The sequence below is a fragment of the Corvus moneduloides genome, chromosome W (genome assembly GCF_009650955.1).
Source record: "Corvus moneduloides isolate bCorMon1 chromosome W, bCorMon1.pri, whole genome shotgun sequence".
In the NCBI taxonomy this organism is placed as follows: Eukaryota; Metazoa; Chordata; class Aves; order Passeriformes; family Corvidae; genus Corvus; species Corvus moneduloides.
Window position 1 is genome coordinate 6,653,727 of NC_045510.1, and position 21,199 is coordinate 6,674,925.

The window sequence follows — 21,199 nt, forward strand, 5'->3', positions numbered from 1 at the left end:
CTCTGGGAAAGCCAATGCCCCCCTTTTTGGCCTAATACAGTAGTTAGGGCATGCGAGGTGTGCACTGCTATCTTTTGTCCCAAAGTCAATTTCCTGGCCTCTTGGATGAGAATCGTTGCTGCTATGTCTCCCAGGCATCTGGGCCATCCCTGGCTGACATTGTCAGGTTGTTTTGAAAAGTACCCCACAGGCCTCTTGAAGTCTCCTACCTTTGTGCCAGAACTCCGAGGGCAAGGTGCTGTCATTCGTGCACAAAAAGCTCAAAGGGCTTTGTTAAGTCTGGAAGTCCTAAGGCAGGTGCAGACATCAGGGCCAGCTTTAAGTTACAGAACACATGTTCACACTCAGGAGTCCAAATCAAAGGTTGTTGCAGGGCCTCCTTTAAAAGCTCATACAATGGTTTGACCAAAATTCCATAATTTGAGACCCACAATCTGCACGATCCAGCCATACCTAAGAACATTCTTAAATCTCAGTCAGTTGTAGGTTGGGGTACCTGGCAGATGGCTTCTTTTCTGTCCGTTCCCAACGTCCGCTGTCCTGGTACTATTTCAAATCCTTGGTAGGTAACTTGCTGCTTCATGGTCTGAGCTTTTTCCCAAGACACTTTGTAGCCTCCTTGGCCTAGGAAATTTAGAAGACTGATAGTCAATTCCATACACTTTTCATTAGTTTCAGTTGCTAGTTAGATGTCATCAATGTACTGCAGGACCAACCCTTAGGGGTTCTCCTTTTTCCAGACCTCTAATTCTTTTGCCAGTTTATAGGAGAAAGTTTCACGAAGGATGTCTGGACTTCAGGCGGCTCTCTTGAAAGCTGTTTATTGCATAGGCGAAGTTACAGCATTTCAGGGAGTGGGTACCCAGAGCCAGCCCTACAGCTGTCAGCTCCAGCTTGTAGGCATACCTGAAGCCGCCTTCTGTTCAAGTTACAAAGCATTATATACTTTTCTTTGCAGAGTATCTTAATACATAACAACCAATAAGCATCATACACAATACCTTTACATTTGCCTATAGCCTATCATAGCTACTACCATTACCATATTACAGTCATTATTATCCAATCACAAGAGTAAGTAAGTAAGTTACAATTTAAGCTTACAATGGAAAATTTTCAGACCTCTTTTCTTCTTCCTACATCAACATTTCTTGTATGCCTGCGATATCTCTCTTTTTGGTAAAAACATGTTTTCTATTTACTTATGCTCTTCTTGAGACTTATTTACTTGGTGAAAAATATGTCTTTGTTTGTAGTCACATACCTTTGTCCTATTCATAAAAATCTCCTTCCAACTCATCTCCAACCTTTGCCTTCTCAGTTATTCAGTGGTCAGTGTTTCAGCAAAACATCTTTTACTCTCTATCAAAACTTGCTTTCATTTATCTCATCCTCAGTTTCTACATTCAGAGATCTTTCTGCCAAGCCTACATACCTGTGAAACTTTCTTACCAAACTTTCATCCTCCCCAACACCAGTTGGTTCCCAAAAATCGTTGGACTATTTCTTAATCCTTGCGGTAACACAGTCCAGGTAAGCTGAGTCTTCTGGCCAGTTTTAGGATCTTCCCATTCAAAGGCAAAAATGCCCTGACTTTGCTTATCGAGAGGTATGCAAAAGAAGGCATCCTTCAGATCTATTACTGTAAACCATTGGTGATATTCTGTAAGGGCTGTTAACAGGGTATAAGGATTGGCTACAACAGGGTGGATATCCTGAACTATTTGATTGATCACTCGTAGGTCTTGTACCAGCCTGTATTTATTCATCCCAGGCTTTTTAACTGGCAAAATAGGAGTGGTATATTCTGACTCACATTTTATCAATAATCCAAATTCCCTGAAATTTTCTATTAGACTCTTGATTCCCCTTCTAGCTTCTAATTTTAAAGGATATTGTTTCTGCCTTACTGGCTTTGATCCAGGTTTTAGGGTAATGCTTACAGGCTGAGATTGTTGGGAATGGCCTGGAGTTCCACTGGCCCAAACTAAGGCTGTTACTGCATTTTCTACTGCTTCCAGTATTCCTCCAGAAGTGTCTGGTTCTGGTGTTCCCTGGAACATAAAAGTCCTTGCCTCGATGGCTTTAGTCTTGGATACCAATAAATGTATTTCTCCATCTTTAAATATAATCTGAGTCTCCAATTTACTTAACAGGTCACTTCCCAAAAGAGGAACCAGACACTGGCATATAAAAGTTGGTGTGTTAACTTTGTTGGCTTAAATTTACAATCTTGCCTACAACTTTTCCACACAAATGGCTTTCTTGTGGAAAATCACATATGCACAGTGTGGTATGATGCTTTTAAAAGCAGACACCTGTAGCTACAGGTTTCCTAGCATGTGCAGCTGCAATCTTAGTCCTGTTATGGTCACAGTATGCCATTAGTTCCTGTAGAAAACAATTACAAGAGAATATTGTCTTTTTGAAAATACCATTTCCAATATTTTGTGATTTTTGAGGGAGGTGTAACTGAAATACATCCCGAGGCCTCAGAACCGGTACTGACACAAACAAACCCCAAACTTGTTTGTAGTTGGAAGTCGAGCCCGTGTTGGGGGAGAAGAGGGGGAAGCTGACTCATCAATTCTGAACAGCCGAGCTGATGGGGACAACTCTCACAAACACCACGCCTGACCCACACCTACGGGCGACAATGGCGCCGGGTGGGCCGGAGTCTCGGCCGCCTGGCGGGCCGTGGTCCTCCCCCTCCCGGTGGCGGGTGGTGCTAGGCCTCGGTGCCACCGAGGTTGCTATGGCGACGGGTGTTGAGAGGTCGCGAGGGGGCGCTGTGAGCCGGCCTGGGTCGCGACCATCGTGGCGGTGTGTGTGGGGGTGAAACTGAAAGTGAAGTGCTCGGGCCGCAGCGAAGCGAGATTGAGTCGCTGGCTCCTTCCCATGAGCGCCTGAGCCACCCCGACCCGAATATGTCGGATAGTTTTGACCGAGCTCCAGGTGCTGGCCGGGGCCAGGGTCGAGGAGGCGCTGCTCTCAGCGGCGCGGACGCGTCGGAGAGCTGTGGTGGGGCCTGTCTTGGGGGTAGTGGTTCCCACAGTTCAGTCTCGGCCGAAAAGCAGGATAAAACGGGAGGCCTCTTGCTGCAGCAGGAACCGTTGCGACCTCCGAAGACAGCGCCGCTGAGCACCGGAAACGCAGGTACTGGCCGCCGTGCAGCGGCCCCTTTCCCGCCCTTCCAGAAGCCCCCGGTGCCGAAGGTATCGAGGAGTGGCCCCCTAAAGTCCGCTGTGCTCCCCTTCTTTGTGCACAGTGCCCTGCTCCTGCTTCGCTTGCTGCTCCGGCACCCCCCACCCCCATTCCCGTCGCCGTCCCACTGAGAGTGGAGCCCTGGGGCTTCCCCCACACACCTTCCTTCGGCCTAGCCACGGGGACACGTACTTTCTCCCACCCCACGCACCTAGGGGCTTAGAGGCCACCGCATGGAGATGAGCTGCGTAGGGGCCTGGCAACTGCACTTTTCCTTAGATGAGCAGTCATGTTTCTGGGCTATGACCTGTGCCCAAGTAAAGGTATGATGTACCGTTGCAGCCTGTTTGCAACGTTTCTCTGTCCCTCCCTCCCTTTCTGTGCCCACACATCTGTATGTATGTGTTTTAGCCATTTGTTCATCTGGCTGCAGATGTTCTCATTCTTCCTCTTACAGAAGAATTCTCTAACTCTGGACTAAAGGTTTGACAAAAAAATAAACCCAACCCAACAGTAGCATAAAGCATTATTTGTTGGTTACCTTTTTCAGGCAGATCAAGATTATGTTTTCAATAAATTTAGGAGCTAATCTATAAACATGGATTTGGAAAATGTGGTTTAAAAAACACCGTTTCACTGGTTTATTTTTTAAAATTGTGTACAAAAATGATAGTTAAGTGTCTTTAAGGATTATGTTAAAAAAGTGATTTCTTCCATTTATTGACCTTTAAAGTCTTGCCTTTACATATAAAATCTATTAGAAAAACCCAAAAGCAGCAAGAATATCCTAAGAAAATTTACTAGTTTCTCAGGTTAGGTCTTAGAAAACATGTTTTCATGGGGAAAAAGAGGGCTCTTTCACCCTTTTTTTGGTCACCTTCACATGAACATTGATTGTGTTCACTTTCTGTCATGTAGAAAGGTGCCTAGAGTTTGCTCTAGTGAAAGCTTTATCCATATTAAATATATATATATTTGAAGTATAGGATGATAGAATGGTTTGGGTTGGAAGGGACCTTAAAGACCATTTAGTTCCACCCTCCTGTCATGGGCTGGGACACCTTCCACTAGACCAGGTTGCTCCAAGCCCCATCCAACCTGGCCTTGAACACTTCCAGGGATGGGGCAGCCACAGCTTTTCTGGGCAACCTGTGCCAGGGCCTCACCACCCTCACAGGAAAGAATTTATTCCTGATAGCCAATCTAAACCTACTCTTTTAGTTTGAAGCCATTCCCCCTTATCCTATCACTCCATGACCTTGTAAAAACTCGCCCCCTGGCTTTTTTGTAGGCCCCTACCAGGTACTAAAAGGCCACCATAAGGTCTCCCCAGAGCCTTCTGTTCTCCAGACTGAACAATCCCAACTCTCTCAACCCATCTCCATAGCAGAGGTGCTTCTGCCCTCTGATCATCTTCATGGCCCTCCTCTGGACTTGCTCCAGCAGGTCGACATCTTTGTTGTATTGGAGACCCCAGAACTGGATGCAATACTCCAGGTGTGGTCTCACAAGAGCAGCACAGAGGGGCAGAATCACCTCCCTCGCCCTGCTGGTCACACCTTTTTTGATACAGCCCAGGACAGGGTTAGCTTTCTGGGCTGCAAGTGCACATTACCAGCTCATGTTGAGCTTTTTGTCAACCAACACCCCCAAGTCTTTCTCCCCAGGGCTGCTCTCAACCCATTCTCTGCCCAGTCTGTACTTGTGCTTGGGATTGCCCCGACCCAGGTGTAGGACCTTGCACTTGGCCTTGTTGACCTTCATGAGGTTCCCACAAGCCCATCTCTCAAGCCTCTCCAGGTCCCTCTGGATGGCATCCTTTCCCTCCAGCATGTTGACTGCACCACACAGCTCTGTGTCATCAGCAAACTTACTGAGGGTGCCCTTGATGCCACTGTCCATATCACCAGCAAAGATGTTAAACAACCCTGATCCCAATACCGACCCTTGGGGAATGTCACTTGTCACCAGTCTCCACTTGGACAATGAGCCATTGACCACAACTCTTTGAGTGTGACTATCCAGCCAGTTCTTTATCCACCAAGTGGTCCATCTGTCAAATCTATGTCTGCAGTTTAGAGACAAGGATTTTGTGTGGGACAGTGTCAAATGCTTTGCACAAATCCAGGTAGATGATACCAGCTGCTCTTCCCTCATCCACCCAGATGGCTGTAACCCCCATCGTAGAAAGCCACCAAATTTGTCAGGTAGGACATACCTATAGAAGCTTTTCTTGTTGCCTTTGACATCCCTGGCCAATTTTAATTCTCTCAGGGCTTTTGCTCTCCTAACCTGATCTCTGGCTGCTTGGACAATGTCCTCCTCTCAGGCTACCTGTCCCTTCTTCTACCCTCTGTAGGCTTCCTTTTTGTGTTTGAGTTTGTCCAGGAGCTCCTTGTTCATCCATGCAGGTGTCTTCTGGTATTTTTGCTTGACTTCCTCTTTATTGGGATGCATCCCTCCTGAGCTTGGAGGAAAGTATATTTATATTATAAGTAAAAGTATATTTAAAGTCCAAAAAGTGATGTATTGTGTGTGTACTCTGTGCGAATACATACTAATTTAGTGGTTTCTAAGAAAAACCATTAACAAAAAACATTTATTAAAAACTTTTCAGAACACCTGCAACAGGCAAGAATTCCATCTGGATCACAAGAAAAAGTTTCAGTTCCTGATTCTGGACCGGAAATGGCTGAATCTCAGGTGGCTGTGGCTCCTTTAGTAACATCAAAGTTGTCTGTTAAAGCACCTGAGTTTTATCCGTCAGGATATAACCAGAACTTTGCAGTGAGTGTTTGTCTTCTCTTCTTAGTATATGCCAATTTACTTATATTCAATTTAACAATGTTTCTTGTGCTCTTGTGTATCAGATAACTTGAATGCTGCATTTGCTGAAGAGATTTCAAAAATTTGGATGATAACCTCCAGACACAGTCAGAATGTTGGGATAAGTGAATGTTATACTGAGAGCCTTTAGTATTTTGCTTGAAGTTTGCTCCAGATAACTACATTCCTTATTGATTACACCCAACATCAGCGTAAGCTGTCTTTTTCACAACTGCCTCTGTTATAGTTACATCTGCACTGCATTTTCATTAAAAACTTAGCTGCACTTTTATTCAGATTGCATGGGTTTTTGAAGCAAGTGTGGGAGAAAGCTTGAACTTTAGCTTTTCTAAGCATAGCCTTTACCTTTCCTAAATTTACTGTGCCATGGGTATGATTTGCCATGACTGCCTAACTTTATGTACCATCATATGTCTTTTAATTCCTTCAGGGATATTGTATCACCAGAGGGCAAAAAAGTAGGTTTGGGCTCATTCCTAGCAGCATACCTAATATGAAATACATTTGCAGCCAGGCTAAGGGTAATCTCTGATCTGTATTGTACATTCATCACATAATAAAAGTTGGTACTTATTTTCTACTCTCCTTGTCTTCCATATTGTTGCTACAGTAATTCTACTCTAGGGAAGATCTATGTGAATTCTTGGAATATCTTTTTGTTATGCAGGCAGATAAACTGGTACTGGTATAAGTAGGTGGGAACTATTGCTTTTACAAATACAATCAAATGATAATAAACAATTATACTGAAACAAATATATTTTGAATACCTTTAGGGGAAAATACTTGATTTGAATACTAAACATGGTGGTTTGGAATTTTGAAGGGTTTTTCTCTCACCAGTAAAATCAATGTTATCTGGATGTTACCAGCTTTGGCAGCTTACTGGATAAAATCACCATCCTGAATAATAAAAGCCCATAGTCATATACAACCATTGACAAATGCCAGTACAAACATGCTTCTGTGAATGGATAATCTAGGAGGAAAAAATACTACTTTGCCCCAGTACATGTTACATGGTTTCTATGAATAAAGAAAAAATGCCATTTGGGATGGCATGAGTGTGCATATGTATAATTACAAAGTTTTGAGTCCAGCAATGTTGCTTTTCAGCTGCTTTGCAAAAACACACGGGCATGTTGTAAGAATGTTATGAATACAAGTGACTCATCTGTTAACAAAAATAAGTCTTAAAATGGTAGCAAAACCTAGAACATTTATTTGGAAGTATGTTGTAGGAACCCATATCTAATCAGAGTATACTAGGGATAGAATAGTGATGTTTCAGACTTGTTAGTCCTTCACTATTACCAAGTTTGGGGATTTTTTGTTTTTTAGTTTTTGTTGTTGTTTTTTCGAGGTTTGTTTTTGTTTTTTTTTTTTACTTTAATGGCTGAATTAATTTTATAAACTGGGTCTACCTGCAATAAAAATAAGGAATTTAGCACACTTTACTATTACACAGATTTTTCACCATGGGTTTTAAAATTTGAAACAAAGCAATTTTGAGAAACTTTAGTTTTTCTTACTTACAAGTTATACTTAGCTTTCATTTATAATGTTCCCTGAAATTTTTAGATCTGAAAACTCATGTTGTTTTTTGCTATTTATTAAACATTTATTATTTTAGAAATAATGTGTTGGTTGATTCCTTGTTTGATTGTACATTACTGTAATTACTATGTGTGTCCGTATAACATTTGATTGTTAGATTATTTAATCTCCAGTTAGTTCTGATACTCAGAATTATTAGCTACCTGTGAAGATACTTTAAGGGCTACAGCATCCAAGGCATACTAGATTTTTCAGAAAAATTTTGCCAGGACTTTGGGGAGGAAAGATCTCTGTGGGATTCTCTCTTTGCATACAGCTGTCCATCCCATTGGAAATTGTGAGTATCTGCAGTAGAACTGGTAACTAGATTTGGGTTTGGATTGCCAGTAGGAAATGTCAGACTTGTTCTCTGACATGGGTATATGAGAATAATATGACTGTTACTCTATCAGAAGGGCATAATGATCTCAATTCATAGTTTTAGGAGTGAGATTTGTATTATCTTAGGTGGAATTTCCCCTCCACTTCCTTTTTTTTTTCTTCAACTAATTTCCAAAAGGAGGCTAAGCAGCCTCACTGGTGGAGTTTATACTTTTAGTCATACATTAAGGTGCCAACTAAATCACCTATTCATGTCATATGAGGTATGTACCTGCAACAGTCTTTATACCTAATTTTGCAATAACTATTGTATACTTGCTGAGTAGGTATAATCTGAAGATAAAAAACCAAAACTTGTTCCTAAGAAGTCTCAAGAAATCAAATCAATAATAAATTATTGATGACTAAGTTCCTAAGTGGAAATGTTATGAATACTTTTCAGGTATAGGAAAGTGGTAATTAGCACATGTACTGAAACAGAGCCAGAGAGCAAATTTGGCTCGTGGATCTTTTCCATAGACTTTCTGGTTTTATCTTTATGTAACTTGGAGGAATTTCAGTACCTACTTAGCCTTTTCATTATGTCTTTAAACTCATGAACTGATTCTTAGTAGAAGAGAAGCAAATCTATTATCTTAAAGTTAGTGACTCTTTTATTTGTTGTGAATAATCCAGGATCCCATCTGATAGCTATCAAACATAAAGGAGAAGGATTAGAAGTGTTGGCTTGACTGAGAAATCATTTAGATTATTAGAAAATTTCTAGTCAACTTTCATGACTTTGAATCGTAAATTTATAATGAGTGTGTGAACTTATAGCCTCCTGTTAGCTAGCTGCTGCTTAAAAATAACCAAGAGGAATTTCTTTTACTTTCCCTTAGTTGATACAGTACATGGTTCTATCTCCTTTGTTAAAGGTTAAAATCTGCCAGTGAGAAACATGAGTGGTTTATGTCTAGAAGTTACTGGACTAAATCTAATTAGTTTTTAAAGTATTGAGTGTTCCAAATTTAGCAATATACAGCATATAATAAAGTTTAAATTATTATTTTTTCCTCTCCCATTTGTTCTGTTCCCTGGCATAGTTAATAAAACCTAGACTGCCTTTGAAGTTGCATAATTAGTATAGGTAGATGAATGTGGTGCTGAGTTTAGCCTCTGTGGTTAGCCTTTTAATTACAAAATGGGAAGGATTTTCAGCAATGTATATCTGTCTTTCTCCACGGTTCATATCCAGAGCTTTTATCTTTCACAGATCCATGTTGTTTTGCAGTAGAGGAGAGAATGAGGTATTTTGAAGACAGAAAGTAAAGGATATCCCCTTGTTAAGGGAGGGATGGTGGGGAGAGGGAGAATGTAATTATAAACCTTATCAGTGTATTTATGTCCACAAAGTAAAGAAAAAGTGGTTATCATTTTTAGCTTGATTTTTCATTAGAGTAGATATATTTAAATCTTTTTCACATTAAATAGTAGATCAGCTGAGAATTCTGATATCTTGTATGTTACCCTTATGTCTTGAATCACTAATTATGTCAGCTCTTTAGCAGTCCCTCTTCAGGTTCCTGCTTGCTCTTCTGAGATCTCATGAGATACTTTTCACAATCTTTTGTACAGTATGAAAAGGTGAATTATTGGTACTATGTTATTACTAGTTACATCACAAAGTATATTGCTTCCTATGCTATTCCTCTCATATACTAGCATTGTAATTATCCAGGACAGCATTGACTTTAGAGACTGTTACATGCATTCATTTCTGAATGGACAAAATTAGTGGGTTGCTCCTGGTTGAATGCCAGGCACCCACCAAAGCCTCTCTCTCCCTCCCCTCCGCAGCTGGACAGGGGAGAGAAAATATAACAAGTGTTCATGAGTTGAGGTAAGGATCAGGAGGTGATCACTCACCAAATACTGTCATGAGCAAAACAGGCTTGAATTAGAGATATGAATTTCATTTATTACTAACAAAAATCAGAGCAGGATAATGAGAAGTAAAATAAGACCTTAAAAACACCTTCCCCCCCTTTCCCAGCTCTACCTTCTCTTCCCCCAGCGACACAGGGAGACGGGAATGGGGGTTATGGTCAGTTCATCACCCATTGTTCCTGCCACTGCTCTAGGAGAGGAGTCAGAGTCTTTCTCTTGCTCCAGCGTGGAGTTCCTCCCATGGGAGACAGTTCTCCATGAACTTCTCCAATGTGAGTCCACCCCACAGGCAACAGCTCTCCCAAACTGCTCCACCGTGGGTCACTCTTACACAGGGTCAGTCCTTCAAGGACAGGCTGCTCCAGTGTGGGTCCCCCAGAGGGTCACAAGTCCTACCAGGAAACCTACTCCAGTGTGGGCTCCTCTCTCCATGGGTCTGTAAGTCCCTTCCAGGACCCTGCTCCAGCACAAGCATCTCACAGGATCACAGCCTCCTCTCAGGCATCCCCTGCTCCGGCATGGGCTCTTCCAGGAGCTGCAGGTGGATCTCCGCATCCCTGTGGCCCTCTCTGGGCTGCAGGGGCACAGCTGCCTCACCATGGTCTTCACCACGGGCTGCAGGGGAATCTCAGCTCCAGTGCCTGGAGCACCTCCTGCCCCTCCTGCACTGACCTTGGTGTCTGCAGAGTTGTTCCTCTCACATATCACTCTGCTCTCCTCTGGCCCCAATTACATTTGCGCAATAACTTTTTTTTCTTCTTAACTATGTTATCCCTGAGGCATCACTGCCATCTCTGACTGACCCAGCCTTGGCCAGTGGTGGGTCCGTCGTGGAGCTGGCTGGCGTTGGCTCTGCCAGACATGGGGGAAGCTTCCAGGAGCTTCTCACAGAAGCTACCCCTACAGTTCCCCCCGCTACCAAAACCTGGCCACACAAACCAAATAGAGCGGCTTTCTGTTCCATCAGCAAGAGCATAAACATTGATAAAGTATGCATTATTTCCTGGCTATATTTTATACATGGGAACATTACACTGTATTGTATTTCTGGAATTTCTCCCCCTCCTGCATATTTTGGAGCATTTTGCACTCTAGGTCAGCTCAAAATATTTTGTTTCCAATTTTCAATTATTTTTTCTTCTACAGTTCATATAGCTGTAGCACAGTTTGTATGTGCATCAGGAAAGGCTGTTGAGCCTCAGTTTGGTAATTTTATTCTTAGCAGGTATACTTATGTGTTAGTTTGTTAGTTAATCTTACAGTCAATTTGGCAAACTAATTTCTTTTTAATCTGTCTTTTGATGTGTTTTGCTGGGAGACCTTAATCTCTATAAAAACATGTTACCTAGTTCTCGACTACTAGAGTTTTTTGATGCAGAGGTCTATATTTGCTAAAATGTTTAAGTGAAATGTGTAATAAAGATCACTATCAAGTATGCAGAGCATCAGGATTTACTCAAGACTAAGGGCTATATGGTTATTTCTGGAGATAGTAACTGTGACAACTTTATTTAAGGTTCCTTTTAAATAGCTGGTATATTCTTTCACTGCTATAGGATTCTTCCTTTGAAGATGGATATGATGGCTATCTGACTCTGGCAGAATATGTACAAGACTTTCTAAATCACCTCGCCGAGCAACCAGGTTGTTTTGAAACTGAAATAGAGCAGTTTGCCGAAACAGTGAATGGCTGGGTCACTGCAGATGAAACTTTGCAAGAACTTGTTGAACTCGTATATCAACAGGTAGCCTGTGTATTCTGTCTTAACATGGATGTTATGCCTCTGTTACCTAGTGTGCAAGATATGCATACTAGTATTATTTGTTATATGATTGTGCCTACGTAGTATTTTAAAGGTTTGAATTTTTCTTTTTAGACTGAAATGTATAGGGAAAGATTTTTCTCAATAAACTGTAATGATAGCTCAAGTGAGGTATACTTGGCTGGTTGATAAATTTCCCTAACTTATTCTGTTTCCTTTGTTGTGTATTTGAATCTTTCAGGTCACATACTAGAGTTGAAATTACAGCAGTTCATTAAAGAAGTTATATTTTAATTGCTGGATTTACATAGCAGAGACTCTCAGTTGTACATTTTTATTCTATCCTACAAAAAATATTGTTCATAATAGATATTTTTTTGTTCTTTTGTATTTAAAAAAAATTATACCTACTTTGGGAAATGCTCTTTTTACTGACAGGCTTTGTTCTTCATTTGGTATGATAACTATTTCAGAACATCATAATTAGAAAAAAGGAAAGCTAGTCTGCTGATAACTAGGTCTAGTCCCATTGATGGTCGTGGAAATGAGGACAGAGACCTTGAGCTGAACTCTGTACTAATTGGGGGAGCCATTGGAAAAAACAGCTTAATCTGTGTTTCTTAGCAAATGAGCTGCTGCTACTGTCTTCTGGGCTTGCTGCAGAAAATGAAGTCACACTTCTGCTTGCTATTTATTACATTAGTTATCTCCCATTTTCCTGAGTTGCTTTCAAATTTTACATTGAAGAATGTAAACTATGCACCTTTTAAGTGCAGATACTTGCAGATTTTTTTTCTGTGAAATAATCTGGGGTATGTGGAACCTGCATGATTGTCACACATAGTACAGAACTGTAGAGTCTTAAGTTTCTTACTATAATACAGAATTGATACACATTTAATTCAGAACAGTTTAGTTAGACATTAAGATTACTTGTGCTGTGTTTGGCAGCATCATTTTTTCATCCTTTATTTGGACACATGGAGAAAAGTTAATAAAAGTTGAAAATATCCATATAACTTTATTTGAAGAAACTTGATAGATGTTTAATACATTTACTCTTGTTTAATATAAGTATTTTAATGTTGCCTCTTTTTCTGTCCCCCTATTTAAAACAAGTCTGATGTTAGGGTTGGATGTGCCTTCCTTAACTGAGAAGCATTGAGTGTTATCAGTCTGAAAGATAATTTTTTCTGAAAAATAAAACTTCACTCAGTGCAAAATGCTGTCCTAGTATCCAAAAGCACATGATTTCAACTTCATTGTATGTCAGGATATGACAGTGTTTGAGTGTCAGTCAACTATGCTTATTCTTCTGTCTTGAGCCTCTGCTCAAGTATTAGTTTTTACTCGTCCTGGTTTATCACAAAACTTCATTTAAATATGCTGAAGTGTGTTTATAAGCATCTGTGTCAGTGATGTTTGAGCAGATCTACAGATGGTAGGTTTGTGAAGGAAAAAAGGCTAAAATAAAAGAAACTGAAATCCTGTACAATCTTCCCTTCATCTGGGTATCAAGTATCTTAGCCTGTCTGTAAGACTTAATTATATACTTCCCCCCGTTCTTCCTAATCCATTTATGTCTTGACAGAGTGAAGTGCCAGTTAGCTTGTTTTCCAAAGAACCCTTTGACTTCATATCTTAAGTCTTGACTATTGTGTAGTTAATATGGTGTACTGTTGCTGTTACAGCAAGTAAAATTTCTCAAGATGTGTATTGGTAGGCTAGCCTTCATGCTTAGATTTTGACTTTTTTGGAGTTGGAAATAAACTGGGATTACAAAGCAACAATAATTCTGGGAAGACATTATTGTACTATAATGACTGGTTAGTAAGATATGAGATGTATTTATTTATTTATTTATTTTATTTATGTCTCTGTGTGCTATGCCAGGTCAGAATACCCCAAATGGCATTGTTTCAGTATTTGATGCAACCACAAATACAGACCAACTAATTGGGAAGATAATGGTTTAAAAAAATACAGAACACAGATGACATTTGAAGTAGTTGGTGGTTTTGACTGTGTGGTGGTTTGTTTTGTTGGGATTTTGTTGGTTTGTTTTGTGTGTTTTGTGGTGGTTTGGGGGGTTTTGCCTTATAAAAAGGGGACCACCTCTTCTAGTCCAAGCAACTGATTGAACTAAAGTACCAAAAAGCTCGTTAGCTATTTCACATGCCTCTTACTGGAAACTAAAGTTGATTTGACTTTCTTAATTACTTAAATTTGTTGTATCTTTCAAAGATATCTCAGTTCTTTCCAGCAGTGTAATGCACATAGTAGAGTTATGTTTAGTGCATATTTTCCTCTGCCTGTAGAAGGTAAGTAGCTATAATGCATTGACAGGAAAATGGCAAGATGCTTTTTCAAACATGTTAGAAGCAGAAGGATGCAAACACTTTTATAGCACTGATAGATGTAAAAAGAATGTTCAAAGATGATAAAGCCAAGGGAGAAGTTTAATGAATTCTTATTATCCATGGGTTTTTTTTTTGGCAGAGCTGATCAAATTACTTAGACCAGAGCCTCTTTTCACTGAAGCTATATCTGAGAAATAATATCAAATTCAAGTCTTGTTAGAAGAGAGCTCAGAACAAATGAGCAGTAATAAATTGCCAAAATAAGGGAATGTTCTGCTTTAAGTTCTAAGAGAGGTTGAATGTAAACACTAATGGATTCCAAATTACTTTTACCACCTCTTGTAATTTTCAAGTATCAGTTTCAAAGCAAAATATTTTTCAGACAGTGTATAACTTGTGCTGTGTAATTTCATTGCCACCACCTATTTTTAGATGATTAAAGTGTAGATATTCAAAGTAACAGGACTTGTTTTAGAGAAAAGGACTTATCAAGAACTGTTAACTGTAATGATACAGTTTTAATATCTGAATCAGAAGTTTGCTATTCTGCAGTTTTCTGGAGCATGTACAGGAGTAAGTATTTATCTTTATTTACCATGTTCTTGTACTCTTTCCCTGAGCATTCCTTATTGCCAAAAATAAAAATCTAGGATAAATAGCTCTTAGACTGAATGAAGGTGATGTATTTATTTTAACACAGTTTGGTCCTTAAAAAAAAGTCATAATGTCCACTCTTGGTTTTGGTTGTTTTTTTTTAATAAGCAGTTTGAAAGTGACTTTCAGATACTCTTTGGTGTAGGTCACAATGGAGAAGTAGAATTGAGGACAAATGGCACAATGCTGGTTATTTTCTTAAAGCCACAAAATCAGTATAATGAACTTCAAAGTGCTGAAATGCATATACCAAAGTGTTTATGAGATAAAAAAATTAACATGAGAAATAGTAATTATTAATCTTCTGTTCTTCAATTGTCTAGTCAACTGTTGTTAAAGACAAATTTTCAAAAATCTCTTAAAGATATTTCCTGATAACCTAATCATGACTTCTATGAATAATTTATTTTTCCACTTTTATTTTGGAAGGCGACATCTGTCCCAAATTTTTCCTACATGGGAGCACGGTTATGTAACTATCTATCTCACCATCTAACCATTAGTCCACAAAGTAGGAGCTTTCGGCAGTTGTTACTTCAAAGGTCAGTATCAGTGTGTCATTTTAAGCCTGTTACTTTCTCAGGTTGTCTTCCTTTTTTGTATATAACTCTTAACATAGTGTGCATATTTAAAATAGAAATTTAGATTGAGGATTATTAAAGCATAGGTACATACTAGATATCTAACACATATATTTTTAAATTTTTAATATGAAAATAGGACTCCCAAGTTCTGTAGGCTCCTTTCAGTTGAGTATATTGTACTGATGCCAAGTTATAGGATAAATTTGAAAGGTATGCAACTTTAAATGTATATGAAATGCATGTATATGTACTGTCTTTGACTCTTGCCAGGGCTTATTTCATTGTGTTTTTTCTTTAATTACTCTTCTGGCTGGAGTTGCCGTGAAAGGTTTATTTGTTGGTTTGCTAACCGACTTTACACCTATGATGCATAAAATCCAGAAGGATAAATTTCTTCAATTTTCAGTTACTACAGAATTTGAGGGATTAAGGTATAATAATGATTAGACTTCACAGTTGACAAAAATGCAACATTTTTTAAATTGATGTATTTCCTTTTAAATCTTACTGTATGACACTTGAAGGAATAGTGCTCTTTAATACTTCAGAATTCTTTAGAAATTAGTCTTTTTCTTTAAGGACTTTTGTCTTCCTAAGCTCCAGACTTGCTTCTTATTTTAAAAGTTTCCCTTAGTCCACCTATGTTTAGGAGTAAAGGCATGATAAACTTAAAAGAACACAGTTGTTAAATATTAAAAAATTACCTCACTGTGATGTTATCTTAATCCTCACTGTTTGCGTTTATATCTAAATTTTGCTTCTGTCACTTAAAATGGTAGGATAAAGAATTTATCAAATAAGTATAAAGGCATCTAAAACAATGTAGGCAGCACCCTGAAAGGGGGAAAACATCTTTCAGAGTACACCTATTTTATTTCTGTTGATGTTTGTCTGCCCATGTTAAACTTCCTGGAGCCATATTCTAATATATAAACTGTGTAACTGTCTTTTAATTTTTACATGTTGCAATTTGTCCTATTTCGTTTTGCTTTCTCAGATATCTCAGTGCTCACCTAGAACAAAAATCTGCATTCTTTGTGAAGTCCTCTCACTTCCTTCACAAATCAAACTTCCTACTGTTCAGCATTTAATAGTTATAATGCAATGAATAAGTTCTTAGCATTCTATTAAATAAGTAGCATATTGCATATGTTGGGTTGTCTATAGATTATATGATTTTTTTTAATGTTTTCAGGTGTCAAACAGAGTATGAAAACAGAGATGAAGCTGCCAAAGGAGATGAGACTGCTCGAAAACAATTTCATGCCTTTGTGTTGTTCTTAGCTGAACTTTACCTTAACCTAGAGGTAAGAAGAAAGTTGTATGTCATTCATATTCATTAATTTTTGTTGTGTTTAGGTAAACACTAAAATGGAATATCATTTGAGGTGTGGGTTTTTTGAGTTTGTTTTTCTAAAGGGAAAGGGGAATAAAGTAAAAGAACTTTAGAACAGTTTAATTCCAATGTGTCCAAGAAACAGATAAACGAAAAAGGACAAGATCATCAGAAGAGAAATGTATAAAGATTAAAAAAAAGTGTAAGAATACATAAAAAGAACCAGCCATAAACCGCCTTTGGAATGAAGCTTTTGGTATTTTCTTTTGTCTAGTAAACCCACCAGATTACTACACTTAAACAACATAGAAAATGTTACAACCTAGCGGAAGCAGATTAGTATCGGTAACCCATGTAATTCAGTATTCAGCCACTAATAGGAGCTATTATCAAATGCTTGAGGAAGGCATGGGAATCTTCAAAATTAACAATTAAAAATGCAGACCTTGAAAGATATTTCTTCTGAAGGTTGAGTCCTTGGCTTATGCATGAAGCATGAAATTTTGTATTTAGATCAGGTTTTTTTGTTTCTGATATGTACAAAAAATGTATGTACACATAAAAATTCTTTGACTCTTATACCCGTGAGTTCAGTAAGTTCACTGACTGCTGTAGTGTCCTTAAACTATATTTTTCACTGCTTTATTTCAAAGGTTTGATTTAAGCAGACACTACTAAAATGCTTTGCTGGCATGAGGAAAGAAAACTCTGACTCTTCCATTTGTATTCATAAGTGGGCCATGAAATCTAATTTTCACTTGCTAGAAGTGAAAAGGAAGCTTTCCAAAGGATTTGGGGGAGGGGAAGTTGCCCAGTTTGGAGTACCATTTATTTTTAAAGCATTTTTTCTAATTTTTAAATATATAAAGAATGCCTTCTAGAAGTAAGGTACTCTACAGCTGCAGAGAATGCATAAGGTAGGATGGGAAAAGAGCATGGGATTTGAGAATTTGGGATGATGTGGATCACTTGCCAGGCATTTTGCAGCTTTTCTTAGCAATTTATTAGCAAAGAAACAAAATGCTAGGCAGGCATTGTTATGTATATGTCAGAATTGCAAGGATACTACTCTATATTCTAGAAATAGTTACGGTATTTGACATGTTCTTTCAACTGAAGAGCTCAACTATGTTAATCACAAACCAAATCATAGAGCATTTGAGAGAGAAAATGTGACTAAATTAATTTCTAAAACTTAAGTCTTTTAAAATGTAGTTGGGTTTTGGTTTTTTTAAATATATTTTGCAGATTAAAGGAACAAAGGGACAGGTTACACGAGCAGAAATTCTTCAAGAAGGTCTTCGAGAATTACTAAATGTGCTCTTCTCTAATCCTGTGGATAATAATTTGATGTGTGCAGTGAAACTGCTGAAGGTGAGTAACGCGGTACTTGTGCTCGAGGCACGAGCTCTGGCGAGCCCCCGGTCAAAGAGAGTCCAGTTGTGTTACTTCTGTGCGTCGCTGAAGCGACTTCAGCATCAAGAAAGGTGCTGCTGGCTGGGCTAGCTAGCTTGCTTCTCAGCAGAGGAAACACAGCAGGAGCCGATGGTATCGACTCAAGTTAGCTTGGAGACAAAGGAAGAGAGAGGCTGTTCTGGTCTGACACCTAACAGGTTTATTGTTAGAAACTTAGCAACCCAAACAAGCTAAACAAGCTCGGAAGGGATGGAATGCAATGGGATGCCCCCCCCCGAGGCTTGTCCTCAGTTTTATAGGCAATTTGAAAACCGCGGCAAAAGGGGAAAACAACCAATGAGTTACAAGGCAGGGGGAGGATACAATTTAACAAGAACCACTGGGGGAAACTGAGAGGCGGGAGTTATAACAAAGAACCAATGAACAACCGAGTAACCAAGAATTTTCCTGAACCAGGGGAGGCGGCTTGTACCCGGGCATAGCCCAGGAGGGGTGCGGCTTAGTCTTCTGGGCCACCCATCAACCCCCCCTCTGAGTCTTCCTCTCCAGGAAACTCGATCTGGGGGATGGGCTGGGATTGATTGGCATCTCGCTGCCCCAGCCCCGACGTGGGCTGGGCCACAGCAACATCTCCCCCTTCTTTATTACCTTGAAATGAGGGGGAAGGCTTAAGGGATTTCAAAACCAAACACTTAAAAATGGGAAGGGCTAATAAAATTAACAACACTATAAACAAAACCCAAACAATGTCCTTGATAATGGAGGGAATACGGCTGCTGAAGCTCCTGGTGGACGAAGAGAGACTGGAGGCAGAAAAGATGTTTTTAAACCAGTTGCTGCCCTCTGCGCGCAGGTTGTCAACTTGGGCACGAATTTCCTTAATTTTGGCATGGATGGACTTGCTCTTTGACAAAAAGTCTATACAGCAGAGTCCTTCAAACTCATTGCAACTGTGGCTGTGGGCGAGGAGAAGGAAATCAATGGCAGCTTGATTTTGTAATGTTGCCTGCTTTGTTTTTTCTTCCTCAGCTAAAAGGTGGCTGAGGACGGAGGACGTGGCTTGGGCGCTTTTCCCTAGCCAGCAAGAAATATGCTCAAGTTCTCCAAGGGCCTTAGCTGCCGCCACCCACAGCATGAAAATTGACATGATAACTCTTTTAGAATGAGGCCAATTAGTGACCGAATTATCACAATCATCAGGGATTTTGTAAATTGACCCAGCCTGATTAGCCGGATTTTGCCACTTGAGAAGTTGAGCCCTGTCTGGGCTGAGAGTGGTCAAATGCTCCAGAGTGCAGGGGCCTCCTGTGAGAAATGGTGGGATTCTGTTCCACGCCCGCTCCCCACAGATTAAGAATAAACCCTCTGGCAGCACCTTGCTGTGACCGATGGGGTTGGAAACTGACAGAGCCATATTGTGACCCTAACTCTGGGTTTTATAGATTCTGTTAAAAGGGCTGACTGGGAATTGGTGTTCTGGCTTGCTATAGTGTGAGTTAAAACAAAAGGCTGCCCCAGCAGACCCCTGAAGATGTAATTCTTGGGGCTCCTGTATGGCTGTGGTGGTGGAGGATGTGGGTGTCATGGGTGTAGGCAACAAACTCCTCAGCGTACAAGGGAATACCAACAAGGCAGGAAGACATTGGGTCCTTCGCCCCATCTGTGCCCAAGCATATCCCCGTCTGGTTGAGGGCTTGGGCAAGCGATACCCACACGCTGTTTTGTTGCTGCGGTATGATCCATGCCTTGCCTCGTTGGTGGTGGCACAGGAGGAGCTGTAGCAGCAGGTGGGACAGCAGCAGGTAGGAGGTCATCACGCAGTCAAGAGTGGTAACTATAGGGACAGTGTAACACAAATAAAATTAATACAAATACAATTAACTTAAATAACAATGGGTCCCTTAGACTCCCCCTCTTTCAAAACAAAACGTAGGGGTCATTTTGGGAAGGGAGATAAATTTTAAGGAGACTGGGAAGTGGAGGGTTTGTTTTTCAGGCCTGGAGGAGGAGTCTTTTTTCCAGGTGGCTTGGTTTTTCTTCTTTTCCAGGCTGTGGCAGCCTCTTTCCTTTGCTTGGCATCCGCAGGTGGTCTCAAAAAAGGTTTGATCCACTTCCCAGGGATCCATCTTGGACCTTCTGGGGTGGAAACACACCCGTAGCCTCTACCTCGGGTGACTAGGGGGTACGGGCCACGTATTTGTAAATATCAGGGTCATTTATTAGGACCTCAGGTCTCTCAGTCAATTTATGTTCGGCAGAGTTTGTGAGGTGTCTCAGCATGGGAGGATCAGGTTCGTCATAGGAACAGTTTAAAAAGTTCAAAGTGAACGACGCTTTGGAAAGTCTTATGATGGGGGCAGCGATCTCATTGCCGCCTTTTTGTTGTTCTAACAGTCTTTTTAGTGTTTGATGTGTCCATCCCACGATGGCTTGGCCTGTGGGTGAGTGAGGGATGCCAGTGATGTGATCCACACCCCACTCATTCATGAATGTCTTTAACTCTGCAGAGGTGTATGCTGGGCCATTGTCAGTTTTTATTTTATTTGGTGTCCCCAACACAGCAAAGGCCTGTACTAGGTGGTTGATAACATCTTTGGCCCTCTCTCCACGGTGGGCTGAGGCAAAGGTCATGCCAGAAAAGGTATCCACAGAAACATGAATATATTTCTGGAGACCAAATTGGGGACAGTGGGTTACATCTGTTTTCCATACCTTGCAACTGCCTAGGCCTCGGGGGTTAACCCCTTGACCTAATGATGGAAGCTGATGTTTTTGGCAGTTGGGGCATGTCGCCACAAAGGCTTTCGCCTGGTCTCTAGCGAGGTGGAACATTCAAATGAGAGCTGGAGCATTTTGATGGAACATTGCATGGCTCAGCTGGGCTTGCTGGAATCTGTTAGGCAGATTCGATGACTCGATGGGCATAGCTAGCGCATCTGCTCTCCTGTTCCCTTCGGCAATAAATCCTGGCAGGTCAGTGTGTGATCTCACATGCATGACATAGAATGGGTGCTTTTGGTGGGAGATCAGTTGGATCAATTTCGAAAGCAAGTTATGAATTTTTGGGTTTGCAACCTCCTTTAGTAAGGCTCTCTCTGCCCTGGAAACTACACCTGCTACATAGGCCGAATCAGTTATCAGATTAAATGGTTCACTGAACCGCTCAAA

General features: G+C 40.4%; 1 protein-coding gene across 1 annotated transcript in view; it reads left to right on the forward strand.

The window, feature by feature from the left end:
* Positions 1-2,927: 2,927 nt before the first annotated feature.
* LOC116437450 (polyadenylate-binding protein-interacting protein 1-like) overlaps positions 2,928-21,199 on the forward strand; it is a 49,873-nt gene continuing 31,601 nt past the window's right edge. Inside the window, exons 1-6 of the mRNA XM_032095096.1 lie at positions 2,928-3,156; positions 5,822-5,988; positions 11,475-11,663; positions 15,125-15,237; positions 16,475-16,586; positions 17,864-17,989. Of these exons, the coding sequence (XP_031950987.1) occupies positions 2,928-3,156; positions 5,822-5,988; positions 11,475-11,663; positions 15,125-15,237; positions 16,475-16,586; positions 17,864-17,989 (936 nt within the window). The remainder of the gene's footprint in view (positions 3,157-5,821; positions 5,989-11,474; positions 11,664-15,124; positions 15,238-16,474; positions 16,587-17,863; positions 17,990-21,199) is intronic.